We start from the raw sequence: 15,000 nt of genomic DNA, 5'->3' as shown, positions 1-15,000 counted from the left end.
TCAGTGACAAAAAAAAAGAAAAAAAAAAGACAAGTGTGGAGCATGTACGCACACGTCCTTCCTCCCTCCCGAACAACGGGTAACTGGCACGGTAAAGAGAGAGAAAAATGAAGGTTGAAGTAGCTCTTGCAGGTAGAGTCATGTGGTCCTTTTTACTAACATTTTTTTTACTTAAAATATTCAGCAAAATAAACAGTTACATATACCATATATTCTAGAGCAACATACTGCAGTGGCAATCAATTAAAAAGAGAAAAACTAAGAGACTGGTATATGTATTAATAGAATATCATTTATTTCTAGTCGCGCTTGTGCAATAAAAAGTGTCGCAATGCTTCATTAATTCAAAAATACTCTCTCAAAGATGTAAAGAGCACTCCTTTGTAAATAACAATGGAGTAAAGTATAATAAAGAGAGTACAGCGAACACATTTTGTGCGCCCAATATCCCGTGGTGGGTGTGATGACTGCTACAGGTCTCACCTCCGCCATTCACAAATTCAAAATAATATCATAATGGATTTTTACAATCCCACCATTCTTATAAAGAAAGAGTACAGCCAAGGAGTACAGCCAGCTACACGTTTTCCTCATATTTTCATTCTAAACGCTTATAAACGCCCATCTTTCTAATAAAGACGGAGTACAACCAAAAAGTACAGCCGGCCATATGTTTTCCTCAAAATTTCCACCTAAAAGGTTTATAAAAGCCCAGCATTCCAATAAATAAGGAGTATAGCCAGCGACACGTTTTCCCCCCTAGATCCCGTGGCCGCCGCACGCCTCGCCTCCTCCTCCTCCGCCGCCGTGTATTCCAGCGCCATGGCTGCGCGGCGGGTGTGATGGCTGTGGATCCTGCGGCGAGACGAACCTCTCTTTCCTGGCGTTTCTAGCACTAGTATGCACCCATAATGACCACCGAGAGACCCGTCACATCCCGGTTGTTCACGACGTCGGTTATCGAAGGCCGGATCGACCTAGACGAGGTAATATGACGAGTTGAGTGAGCAGGGTGGCGAGGGAGCGAAAGAGGCAGACACATGATCATGGCGCAGGCGAGGAAGGAGGAACAGCTGATCGCGTCAACACCTTCCTTTACCTGGGAAATTAGGCCACTTGGAGGCTCCCCTGGGCTCTGGCCATCAAAATTATTGGGGAAATAAAGGGTCTGCGAGGTGTAGGATGAATGGCATTGCTGGATACGAAAAGATTTTATATAGGATAGAGTGGATAAGAGGGGAGACTTCTCTTGAATGGGATTGCTATGTGGCAGGTTATCAAGTGATGTTAAATGAATATCGCTGCCTTTCCTAGGCTTCTTTTCTCTTATTTCTATATCTAGGGTTCGAGTTTAGATTGCAACGAAGTGAACACTTTGTTTCCAGGGGTTCTATTATGTTGCATGTATAATAAATTATCAAGTTGTTTGCAAACATACTTGTGTTTTTATTGAGCAAACAGGAAAGGTTAATAGGCAGTAAGGCAGATAATCATATAGTTTTTAATACCTTCTATGAAAATTAAAGGCAAGGTTAATTTCAGTATGTCAAACATAAAGACAGTATGAGCATTTATGTTTTCCTCTGCAAAGAAAGAAGTATGACAAGTATCACAAATGCTGCTTAGGGTGAAATGTATTTTCATGATGTTAGACATTTTATCTTGTAAATGAGGATAAGGAATTATATCATGCATATGTAATACTTTTTATTGACATTTAATCCAACGAATTTGTAGACTAGCATTTGCACAGATTTAGATGTATATGATATAGGGGTTCTGGTTTTGTATGCCAAACGCCAATATAGGTCATTTGTAATCCATTGATAATTTCAAATACAATTGAAAAATGTCAAATCAGAAATTTGGATTTTTTCAGTGAACTTGTGGATGTGTAGAAATTATATGAGTAATTTACCGTCAAGGAAAATAGAACTGCTTTTAGTCTTTCTCGTACTTTTCTCTCTTTGTATACTTATTTGGCAAATACAGGGAAATACACTTTTTGTTGATAGACATAAAGGTCTTGTTTGCATATAGCACGAGAACATATTGAAGTAAATATATACATCTTCCCTAACTGTCAAAACTCATTTTGTTTGGGAATGGTAATGAATTTTATTTTCTAAAAATCCAAATGCCTTATACAATTGAAGAAGAAAAATACTTATTGTTTTCTCTCTTTTGCAGAAATTCGATAAGGCGTACAATTGTGTTATAAACCTTACCCGTGGTTTAACGGAAGAAGAGTCTCATCACGCTCTAAACAAAGCCTTAGATGATCGCAAGGTGCATGATGAGGTTTGTTTAGGCCTGCTCGTCAGCATTCTAGCTGACCCAGCTATAGCTCCTCGGGTGAGTAAACTTTACGGAAAAGAGAATTATGGTGTGTGAAGTGAATTTACATTCTTTTAGAAATCACCGTCTGTGACTTCTAAACTGAACATGGGTTGCAACTTGAAAGCCAAAACAACGGTGGCAAATTACCAACTGATCATTGCATCACAGCCGTTTGTTATATGGCAAAAAATACATACTTGCAAGATAGAACACTGAATGATTTCTTAATTGAGATTAAACTGACAAGGTGGTCTACTGCTCCTGTCTAGTAGCAGACATAAAATTGTCGTCAAAGCGCATCTCAAAAATATTGTGTGAATATAATATTTATTAGGAATAGGCTATGCCATTTGCTTTTTGCGCTCAAACAAAGAGCAATGAACCTCAACCTTAAATAATCTGATGAAATGGGTTGATTTGTTCCAATATTAGATAATCAGAGAGGTCAACAATATCTTGCTACATTGTAAAATGTGGAGGGCGATGGACCATTGCTGTTGTGCCAAAAGGCATCGAGGCTGTGGACATCATAGCCTGTGGATTCATGAATACATATATAAATATATATATAACATATCAATGTATGTTTCTGTCTGTATCCACTTGTGTATTTTGTATGTGTGCTTGTCAATATTTATGACAGTTTGAGAAAAATTATTGTATTGTTGAATGTCAAAGAAATGATTACCAGTACAGCCTTTAATACTTAGATGAAGTATTTTAACTATATGTGATTTAAGTCTTCCTTGTTATTTTTATTGCTCATTGCTGTTTTGTTTTATTGTTGTTATTATTATTGTTATTGTTATTGTTTTTATTGTTGTTGTTATTAGTATTATTATTATTGTTGTCATTATTTTATGATATGATATTATTATTATTGTTATGCAATATATTATTATTATATAATATATTATTATTTATATTGTTATGCAATATATTATTATCATATGATATATTATTATTATTATATGATACATTATTATTATTATTTTATGATATAATAATATTATTATTATTATTGTTATTATTATTATTATTGTTGATGTTATTGTTGTTGGTAGTGTTGGTGTTATTGTTATATTTATCATTGTAGATGTACTTGAAACAGTAAAGTATTAGTGTGCAATTATTTTCATGCAGGATAACACAAGTCATAAGTCCTCTTTTTTCCAGCATTACCATGATCTGACACTGGTGTCCAGAGACTCGCTGAAAGTGGTGACAGAGACCCTTATACACCAGATCATTGGTGAGAGATTTTCCCGTTTATCGGAGAGCACAAGAAGACAACTTTTGTGGCTAGTCCGGGAGCTTGTCAAGACAGGCATTAATAATGTGGAAGGTGTCGTTTGGTGTCTCCTTCGGCAAATTGCTGGAGGGGATGTGTCACCGAAGAATGTGTGGTTGGCTGAGAGTTTGGTCGATATACTTAGAGAAAACAGGTAAATCAAATTTTAGAAATATTTTGCATGTTTTCTATGTAATTTGATTTGATATTTTCAAGTTAATTGGTCTGTTTGGTTGTCATAATTCATGTATTTATGTAATTAGGGTAGTTAATGGTAATATTTTTGTTATTCATTTTAATGGTGCCATTTATTTTTGTACATTTTACTAATGATTTTATTATGTTACAGACCATGGTTAGATAAATTTCCTGTGATAGTGGCATCGGTAGCCTATACATATCTCCGCATCTTGGAGGATCATCATGGGCCACAGTTTGCTAGTCTCAGACAAAAAGAAGTGACGTTTGTGGTGGGCCTCTTAAGAGAGAGGTTTCAGGTGTGTAATAAGTTGACTTTTAAAATCTAACATTGTTTTAGTTTTACTCCTAGAATCCATTATTGTTTTAGTATGTATTGGAGATTCTAGACTTTGTGGAAGTCCTTAACACATGTATTTTCTTGGGATGTGGGTTTTCAGTTCTAAATGAAAATTGTATTTTTACTTTTCCTTAAGCTCCTATAGGTAAAAGTATGATTATGATTGCTTTTGCATTTTAGTCAGATTTGTTACTTGTGTGTTTATCATGTCACTGAGCTGTGGACTACTCCAATTAGAACCATTAGATTTGTGAGGAATACATAATTTGATGTATCCAGGTGGTGCTTCAGATTATGTAAATTAAAGCGTGTCTAGTCCTTGTTTTTGTTTATTGTCTTCAACAATTGTTGATTTTCTTTGATAATAATGCTAAAGTTTTTGTTAGACATTTGTAACCTAAAATCTAGAAGACTTTTTGATGTAAAGGAACAAATTGGATATTCTGATGCATTTGTGTATACCAATTTCTAGGCGCATATGGATACCTTCATACATTGTATGTGTTTGTATATTTTTGTACATGAAAATACTGAGATGAGGGTGAGGGCAGGGAATCTGAAATGTAATCTTCTGCTGGGACTTGTTCTAAATGTTAATATCCAGCAGGGCATTGGGGGGGAGGGGGTGTAAAATGTCACAAAAAACTGTTCATTGCTTCTGTACAGATAGAAATGAAAATGGAGTGAGAGTTGAGGCTAAGTTATGTCAAAATAAATTTTGATGTAACTTAGCTGCACAGTGAAAATAAAACATTGATAGGGGACAGATGCATAGTTCTAAGCTTTTATGCTGGAATGGTTTGATAAACACATTAGGCAACTAATTGTGTCTTTTGTGGATGAACACTTGTGGAGCCTTCTGTGTGTAACAAAATTCATGAGAAACTAGAGTGGATAGTACTTGTACCAGTGTGCAGAGGATTATAGTCCCACTCTAATCTTGGTATCCAGTCCACAGCTGTTCCATTGCTTAGGCTTCGAATTCAAATCTTAATCACAAGGAAGAAAGTAATCACAAATACCATTTGCTGTAAGAATCATCATTTGTACAAGATTATGATAAACAACAGCTTGCAGAATCAGATAGATTAGTATTGTATTCAGTGTGGATACTTTAGCTATGGTAAGATAATGATAGTATTTATAATATATGGTGAAGAACGAAACACAGGTTGACTCCAATTTACTTTATACAGAAGCAGACTCTTCAAAAATTGGAAAACTGTTTTAAAATCTCACCAGCATTTCAAAATCACAGTTTAGATTAATGTTGGAGTAGAGGTGTTCAGGCTTTTTTTTTTTTATAATGTTACCTAGCTAACTAACTTTCCTGTTGAAATCATCACCCATTGGTGAATTGGTTGACACACAAATGTGCTGAATTAAAAAAAAAAGAAAAGAAAAAAAAAGTAGAATATGATTTGGTGTCTTAAAACATCTTTTATTATCTTTTCTCATTCACTTCAGATTATTGTATTTTTGCTAATATTATGTAAACTTATTTAACAACTTGTTGCTAGGAATGGCATGTGCGTAAATGCCATGCCCACTGTGTCTTTGATTTAGTAATTGTTTTTACATATAGCTGGCTTCACAAGTACTAAGTCACCCATGAGCCAATCACGAGAACTACCTATCTCACCTGTTTACCCTTTTCCTTGATTTTCGATAATATTTTCTAGTATGTAATAATGCTGTTAGTAATGTCAATAATATGATGCTTATAACAAAAGTGTCAATATTGATAGCATTAGTTAAAAAAACAACAACATTTTCCTGCTATTTCAAGGAAAGGTTAGGTCACACAATCTACTCACTGACTACTTTGTGGATAAGCAGAACCATCTATGTACAGAAACATTTAACAAAATAATACTAAAGTGAACGCAACATTTTCCCATTGGCGTTTAGTTGATATGATATTCTATTAGAGAAATGTCAATCCGCTTTTATTTATATGAATTAACAGTCATTATTCTTGTTGCAGGATTGTCTGATGATTGGAAGAGATTTGGTGCGGCTACTGCAAAACATTGCCAAAATCCAGGAAATAGAAGCCTTCTGGAGAGATTTGATTCACAACCCCACATCTCTATCGGCAGGCTTCACAGGTAAGGAGGAACTGATAGTCCTGTATGTAAAGGTAACAATCAGGAATTTTGACAGAACTTTGACAGAACTTTATCAAGGTGTGTTTTTTTTTACTTTTTGAATAAGACCATGTTATCTCTCACAGGAATTCTCCAGCTGCTGCAGACAAGAACATCTCGCAGATTCTTTGTGGTTCGTTTAACACCAGAAATGGAGAAGAAGATGGTTTTCCTATGCACAGATGTCAAATTTGGCATGCAAAAAAGATACCAAGAATGGTTCCAGAGACAGGTAAAGAAAGGAGATATTACTCCACCATAACATAGTCATAAATGACAGTACCTTCTCAGGTGATAAGAAAACCTTGATTTAGCTACTTTTGACAGACGACATTATGAATATTTGTACTGGTGCTTGTGAGGTTCCCATTTTTTTGTTTGCATTTTGCTGTTTTGTAAGAAGACATTTTATATTTCATGAAGGTAGTAGTGTCAATTTGCCTAGATTATTTTATGGTTCATATCGTATCATGTATATGATTCGAAACTACGCTTATGTTAGTATTGATATTAATTTTGTTATTGTTGTTGTTGTTATTATTATTATTATTATTATTATTATTATTATTATTATTATTATTATTATTATTATTATTATTATTATACATCAAAATCTTTCATGAGGTCATCTGATTATATTTTCCATATTTTGTCCAAGAATTTTTTTTTTTGATGTAGACTACGCTGTGAAATGCCCTTCATATTTATCAGTTTTCTTCATAGAATGCCTATTTTTGTTATTACATAAATAATTCATTGGAATCTTATTTTGAAACTAAACATCCAAGTTTTTGGGGAAGGTTTGACAGGGTTGAAGAGGGAACAAGGTATTTTTCCTTCATGGTAAATTATGGTGTTTCTTTATACCTTAGAAGTAGGATGGAATGTTAGAAGTGCAGCATTCGAAAGGAATTACATTATATTCTCTGTTTTATTTTTGTCTACAGGTATTATCAAACAAATTCAATTTTCACCACTTACTTATGATGTTCTATTCCTCCCCTCCCATTTTTACCCCAGTGCTAGTTGTTGTTGTTCTTTTTTTTCATCATTGTTGTATCCTGTTTTTTCTTTGCTTTTCTTCTAGAGATTGAAATCAGTTTTTAAATATCTTCACAAAGGTATGGAACTGAGTCATTGTTTCTCCCTCAGTACCTGAACACCCCAGAGAGCCAGACCTTGCGATGTGACCTAATCAGGTTTATTATTGGCTGCATTCACCCATCCAACGAGGTCCTCTGTTCGGACATTATTCCACGCTGGGCAGTGATTGGCTGGCTTCTCTCCTCTTGTACATCCCCAGTTGCCACAGCCAATTCTAAATTAGCCTTGTTTTATGATTGGCTCCTTTATAACACTGAAACAGACAACATCATGAATATTGGTAAGTACAGAGGATATATGCACAGTTGTAAGACCATTGTTCCTTTGTAATGACTTTCATAGTGCATTTGAAAGGGTTGCTTATCCCTTTTTCATGTTTCTTGTATATGTTTTATTATTATTAGGGGTAGCTTTTTTCTATATTAGGATATCTATCATCACATTTCATGAAGAGAGAAAAAGTAAAGTTTGTTTGTTGGTAAATATATATGTTTATAAGGATGTATGTGGGAATGCCGGGGGAACGAATCTAGAATAAAATCAGTCATATTAACTTTAGACTATTGATATTCTATGGTAATGATGTATTTGCAGAGCCGGGAATTCTCGTCATGTATCACTCCATCCGGCCCCATCCTGTCCTCACCACATCACTCTTGGATTTCATTTGCCGGGTAGGTATATCTTAGTTCCAGGTCCCTTTTTTTATTTTTATTTTGAAAGAAACTTTTCCTACTGCCAAGTAACTGATGTGGATACTGTCCAAAGCTTTAGTAAGCAACTGCTGAAGTAATAGGGTTACAGAAAAGCTTTACCTATAGAATGAATAGATGTTATTTCAGTATGTGAATGAGAATGGCAAGGCTGGGGGCACAAGTCTGCCATGGCATCATGCCAGTATACCCAAAGGGTCAGTGTTTATGTGATGTGAATATATATTTGCTGCTTTTCTTAAAATCTTTTTCACTCCAATTTGATGTCATTTACAGTTTGCATAACTTTTGGAGTAATTATGATAAGGATTATATATATATATATATATATATATATATATATATATATATATATATATATATATATATATATATATATATATATATAAATAATCACTTGAATATTGCTCCAGTTTAGTGGTTCCCACCTTTGGGAAAGTACCCTTTCTGGTTAGAGAAGTAAGAAATTTGAGAAATTCAGAGACACCTGGCAGCAGGGCATTGCATATAGTAAACAGTAAAATAATAATACATAAAGTATAAAGTAAATCACCAAATGTATATTTCAGGAAGTTTCCTACAAGTTTATGTATTGTGATATATTTCTAATTTCTTGTATATGCATGAATTAAAAGCCCTTGGAGTTTATTGACATGTATTATATTTCATTTTATTTTCAGATCATACCAAATTTCCACCCGCCATTGGCTGATAAGATACGAAGTGGGGTTTGTAATTCACTAAAACAGATCCTTGAGAAAAGAGTTGTACAGTCACTTGAACCACTTTTTGACAATCCTCGTATGGACACTGAGCTGCGAAAGCTCATACGTGATACATTCCCTGAATTTTGTGCAAACTCTGCATCTGGAGATGTGAAACCAGAGGACTTTGTTGCTCCAGTCTCATCAGCAAATGTCACCAGAATGGACCTCATGGTTGAGACTGGTCTGGACTTTACAACATCATCAGTGAACAGTGACAATGATGTTAATAATAGTAACCACATTGGTGAGGACGAAGCAATGTTCAGTGATGAAGAGGAAGAGCCTCCCACGTCTAAAACCCCTCCACCGCCACCAACCGCCAAAGTCAAAGTGGAAGAAAATGTCGTTGCTGTTCCAGTGACCGAAGGGGTGGAGATGAAAGCCAAAGTTAATGATGTGAATAGTGTGGAGGAAAAAGTGGACATAAGTAAACACTTGGAATTTCTGGATAGTGAATTGAGGAACATTCTTGTGGAGTTGCAGAATGAGAAGGACCCACAGCCGAGGTAAGACTGTACAGTTTGTTTTTCAGTGAAATTGTTGTTGACTTATTTTTGTAAACAAAGTATCTGGTATGTGAATTTATATTCCATGAAGATGCATGAACATAGTTTTATCTGATGATGTTTTTTGTTTGTTTGTTTGTTTTTATTACTATTATAATATATGATTAAACTGATGCATAATAATTTTGTAATTTCTTTGGTCTACAAGTTGACCTTAGAAGTAAAAATTCGAAAGCATAGTAAGTTAGGTAGTTGGTAAGACAAAAAAATGGCTGAAATTGATGGGTATACTATCATGATGAATATATAGTTTTTGTTTTATTTTCATTTTCTGAAGTATCATCATGAATGGGCACAAATGGTGTTACTTTTTCATTATATGTCATGCAAATTTGTTTCAGTTTGATTTTCAATGGTTTAGTTCGTGCTTTAATATAAATACTGCTAGTTATTTGTATATTTAAAATTTGTTGTTCATTTTGTGCAGGAAACAGGGATGTAAGATTCAATCAGTTAGATACAGTCAAATTCTATTAAAATTGCTCCATCTTGAAATGCCAAATCAGTAAGGAATGAATTAATCTTACTCTTTTTTTATTTTCTCGCTGAATATTATAAGATGTGAAGCATAACCATACTACAATTTCATAAATATTTTAGGCTTTAACGGTAATTTAAGGAACGGTTTGTGAATTTTTTTTTTTTTTTTCTTCTTTTTAATGGAGTAAATAATTGGAAAGACTTTAATAGTAAAGTAAGTTTTATGGTCTTTCACCCTGACTAACAGGTACACTTATAAATGTATAATTGGAAATTGCTGTATATCATCCTTTTGGTTCAAACATATCTATAGCAGAATGAAAATTATCTTCATATGTCTCAGTGTATTAGGAACTGATGTTTTGTTTTTCCATACATTATGGCAACCAAGCTAATGGAGAGGAGGGAATGGTTGATGATCAGGTTGCTAGATGGATTTCCCCTTTGTTTTTGTTTTTGTCTTCTCTGAATATTGGACGCAAAAAGTACAGCTACACAGAAAAATATCACTAGAAAGTCATGCTAAACATTCTGACACTAGCAAGTATACTTTTTGAAATATCGTTAATGCTACAAGAGTTGGTATCCCAGATTTTCCAACTACTTTTTTGGTATATGTGGCAAATCACCAATTTTAGATTATAGATTCACAGATGATTTATGGTATGTTATAATACTTTGTCGTTAATCAATAAGTCTTCTTAAACTCTTTTATGTTGGATCAATGGCCATCATAAGAAAGAAGACAATTATTAGGCATTGCCAGACAATTGATATGACAGGTGCTACTCGTACACATTGTTGCTGTCATATCACCTAATGACTATTGTTATATTCCATTATGAGCAAAATAAGGAAAACAAGATAATGGTAATATATTTAAGTTTACTATTTTGTGTTCCCTTCCCTTGCTGCCGAAACATATTTCAAGCATCAAGGCATAGGTGCCACTAACTCGGCTGTCAAGGCATGGCCTTCCTTACATCATAGACATTCCCGTGCTTGCAAAGCATTATATATGAATGTGACACAATTGTAGGTGTGGTCTTGTCTCATGCATTTTAACATGGCCGCCCATATGTCTTCAATTTGGGTTGAGATCCGGAGATTTGGGTGGATGTGGTAGTAGCCTGATGTCATGGTGTTCATGAAACCAATCCTGGACAACATGGCTGGTGTGGAGTGGGCTGTTGTCCTCAGTTTCAGGAAATTGACGACAACTGTTGGGGGGGACACCTCTAGGATTTCTGCATATCTGTTGCCACTAAATTGGAAGGGTCAACATCCTTCAATTCCACGACACCACTTTTATACATCCAACCAAACAACCCTGTGGTGATTCAACCACTCCTCTTGCTTGCGATCACATTCTCTGGTTCAAATCTGTTAAATGATAATGCTGCATTAGATACAAAAATATACATATATTATTTTTTTAGCATTTATTTCTATTGAAACAAACAGATTAGGAGAGGAGAGGGTAATGTCATTACCTACCTCGCTTTTTGTTGACACTACATATCTCAGTGTTGGTACCTTCAGGAGAAATTTTCTCATCGCAGATGTTTACTTTCCCTAGGAAGGCCTGTGGCTTATCTGCATATTACAAGGGATAATACATTCAGAATGGGAATAAAATCACTTCACAGTGAATCCTTATGAATTTTGGAACAACTATTTAAGACATAAATCAGAATGAGACAAATTTGAACCAGGCTGTGGAATCCGAATCGGAGTCAAAGTTGCAGTCAAAAGTAATTTTGTGCTGCTGGAATCGGACTTGGAGTCGGTAAAAATGTCCCGACTCCAACTCATACCTCTACATAAATCGTAAAAATACTACTTTTCAAACATAACACTTTATTTCCACCCAAGAGAACAAGAAATCATAGTAACCCGTAGCTGACTAAATGGCATGTATGTACATGCCATGGCTGTTGTTGACTGAAAAATGGATAATATCGTATCATGCCCATTTCCGCATCACTGGTTCGTCGGATGGAATTTGTTTTTCTCTGATAATGGCGGCTTCATTTATATGGTAAAGATTTTAGGGAATGGCATCTATAATGAAGGTAAACCTTCAAAATTATGATATTTTTATAAATTATACCAAATAAAATCTTCTAGGTGCCAAATGTTGCTCGCAAAATACTGGTCGAGCCAGGCGCAAACAGGGGAAACTACCGATGCATGCTAACAATCCCGTTCTTACGTCCTCTTGCCAAACATTTTTACCTGTTGGCACTAGGTTAATGCTACCATCTGTCAGCAGAATGATGAGAAACAAAACGTAAACAAACACTGACACCAGCTGATTTCCCACCACCATGGGGTTAAAAGGTCGCCTGTAGTTATGAATTTTTAAAAATTATTATTCCTTTCTTATTTTTTTATTTATTTTTATTTATTTATTTATTTTTTCTATTTTTATATACCTAGGGATTGGAGTTAGTCGGTCACACAAGAAATTAGTGACTCAGAGTTGGGTGTTTTGAGTACTGACTCCTCAGCCCTGATTCGAACCCCTCAGTACCAACCCTTCTGTAACATGTAGTTCTGTTCGTTATTGAATGTTTTGATACCCCTCCTAACGATAGTTTTCTCTGTATTGTTGAAAGAAATCAGCTCGTTTTAGATTGTCATTTTGGTTATTACACTTTAAGGCACCAGACCTCTCCAACAGAAAAAGTGCAATATCCATCATTTAGTAACTTTTCTTTATTGTTGTACTGGTGCAGATAGAGTGCTGCCCATGAGGCTAATCCTTTATCTAAACAAATTGCCACATGGATATGTGAGCAGGTGGACAAAAAGGAAATAGCTAGTTCACCAAAAAATGAAACAGGGCAAGGCTAGAAAACATATGTGGAAAAGGATTTGAAGATGGAAGTGGTTGTATCTATTGTTATGCTATAAACCAGGAAATGGACATTGATCAATATTTTGCTCAGCCAGATATTTTTGTGATAATTTTGCAGCCGTCTTCCTTAGCCTATTGGGCAAAAAGGTAATAGTTAGCAAAGGTTTGACACTATGAAAGGCTGTGGAAACATTTGTGGGTAAAGATTGAAAATGTTTAAAGTCAGAAATGTGTGTTATAAGCAAAGAAATAGGCATTGATTACTATTTTCCTCTACCATCAAGGTTTGTGATCTGAAATTGAAAAAAAGGAAAATATATGCAGCTCCCTTTCAGAATTGATCTATTATACAATTTACAAATCCTTAACCCGTAGCCGAGGGGTGGCATATCCATATACATGCCATGGTTGTTGTGGACCGAAACACGGATGGCATCGTATCATGCCCATTCCTGCGCCATTGGTTTGTCGGACAGAGTTTGTTTTTCTCCGATAGTAGCGGCTTCATTTATATGGTAAAGATTTTAGGCAGTGGCACCTGTAATGAAGGTGAACCTTGAAAATTATAATATTTTTATAAATTATAGCAAAATAAAAACTTTTAGGTGCCAAATGTCGCTCACTCAACTACCGATCGAGCCAGGCGCAAACGGGAAACTGACAATGTGCGCCAACAATCCCGATCTCATGTCCACTTGCCAAACATTTATACCTGTCGGCACTGGGTAAATGTGAATAATGTTATCAGGGTAGAACTTGTTTTTGTTGTTACTTTTCAATATAAAATTTGTATGCTGGCCCTGGTCCTGATCAGTATGATATAGACCACTAGAAGTTGATAGTATAGTAGGTTTATATGTATTATTAGGAAATGATAAGTAATTGATTACAAATTTATACATTTATTTATTTTTTTAAACGTATTTGTTATTTTTTTAACATAGTCTTGACCCCTAGCCACTGGGCTTCATATAATTCCTATTGTGGAGGAGCAGTCATCAAAAACTTTCGATTTATTCTGAGTATGAATGACTGAAAGTACATCAAAATAAGAGTGGTGATATGTTAAGCCACTTACGACGGGTATCCCACATATGAGACACCCAGAAAAGTAAACATTGCCAGGCATCCTGCCAGTGTGATGCCAGATTGGAGCTCGTGCTCAGATTTTGTCGCCCATGGCCGGTGGCGCACAGGCAGGTTGCCGGACTCACCTGCACGCCGATATTGAAACCACCCAGAAAATATTATTTTTGGTGAGTTAACTAGAAATAGTTAACACAGGCCGAGCCACTCCAGAGAAAAGGCCCAGACAAAGCATGACTTCACAAATCTAACTGAACTGATTATTTTCGGCATATAAATGTACCAGCGCTAGGGGTTCAACTGTTTTCATACTGTTGGTAGCATAGAAGCTGAGACAGACATGGATGGGAAATTGTGGGTGCAGGGTTGGGGGAGTGAGCAGAGCTGGCAAAAAGTGGCTTCTTCGGGATAATAATTGTAAACAATTAAGTATTCCTTTCATTTGTCACTTAACCCATTGGCGCCGGGTGTCACGTACGTACATGCCATGGCTGTTGTGGACCAAATGCCGGGGGCATCATGCCATGCCCATTCCTGCGCTACTGGCTCGTCGGACAGAGGTTGTTTTTCTCCACTAGTAGCGGCTTCATTTATATGGTAAAGATTTTAGGCAATGGCACCTAAAGTGAAGGTAAACCTTCAAAATGTTAATATTTTTATAAATTTTAGAAAAATAAAAGCTTTAGGTGCTATATGTCACTCGCAAACTACCGATTGAGCCGGGCGCAAACAGGGGAAACTGCCAGTGCGCGCCAACAAGCCGGTGCATACGTAAACTTGACAAAATTTTTACCCGTCGGTGATGGGTTAATATACATTGTCCCTATGTAGGCTGTGGACAGGATGAACAAAGCTGTGTGCTAACCAAATACAAATTCAGTTTTGCAAACAAGCCATTTCATGGTTTTACATATTCAGAGATGCATGATGTACATTTTAGTTGATGGATTGAACCTGTTTATATGTACATTAGATTCCATTTCAGTAAATAAGGTGTATAACACACACTGTCCAAGATGGAATGTGGTTTTATTGAGGAATGAAAAAGGATTTTCTCTCATTTTTGCTAGTCTTATTTTTACAAAATAAAAGATTGTATGCA

General features: G+C 35.6%; 1 protein-coding gene across 2 annotated transcripts in view; it reads left to right on the top strand.

Moving 5' to 3' along the window:
* Positions 1–801: 801 nt before the first annotated feature.
* IntS3 (integrator complex subunit 3) overlaps positions 802–15,000 on the top strand; it is a 35,008-nt gene continuing 20,809 nt past the window's right edge. Inside the window, exons 1-9 of one of the 2 annotated variants that reach the window (XM_027379617.2) lie at positions 802–986; positions 2,191–2,355; positions 3,517–3,785; positions 3,981–4,128; positions 6,157–6,280; positions 6,406–6,551; positions 7,472–7,703; positions 8,018–8,097; positions 8,817–9,409. In XM_027379617.2, coding sequence (XP_027235418.1) covers positions 912–986; positions 2,191–2,355; positions 3,517–3,785; positions 3,981–4,128; positions 6,157–6,280; positions 6,406–6,551; positions 7,472–7,703; positions 8,018–8,097; positions 8,817–9,409 — 1,832 coding nt within the window. In that variant the 5' untranslated portion in view covers positions 802–911. The remainder of the gene's footprint in view (positions 987–2,190; positions 2,356–3,516; positions 3,786–3,980; positions 4,129–6,156; positions 6,281–6,405; positions 6,552–7,471; positions 7,704–8,017; positions 8,098–8,816; positions 9,410–15,000) is intronic. The other variant, XM_027379618.2, reaches the window with a different exon arrangement.

The sequence above is a fragment of the Penaeus vannamei genome, chromosome 14, assembly GCF_042767895.1.
Source record: "Penaeus vannamei isolate JL-2024 chromosome 14, ASM4276789v1, whole genome shotgun sequence".
Taxonomy (NCBI): domain Eukaryota; kingdom Metazoa; phylum Arthropoda; class Malacostraca; order Decapoda; family Penaeidae; genus Penaeus; species Penaeus vannamei.
This window is presented reverse-complemented; position numbering and strand designations above follow the sequence as displayed.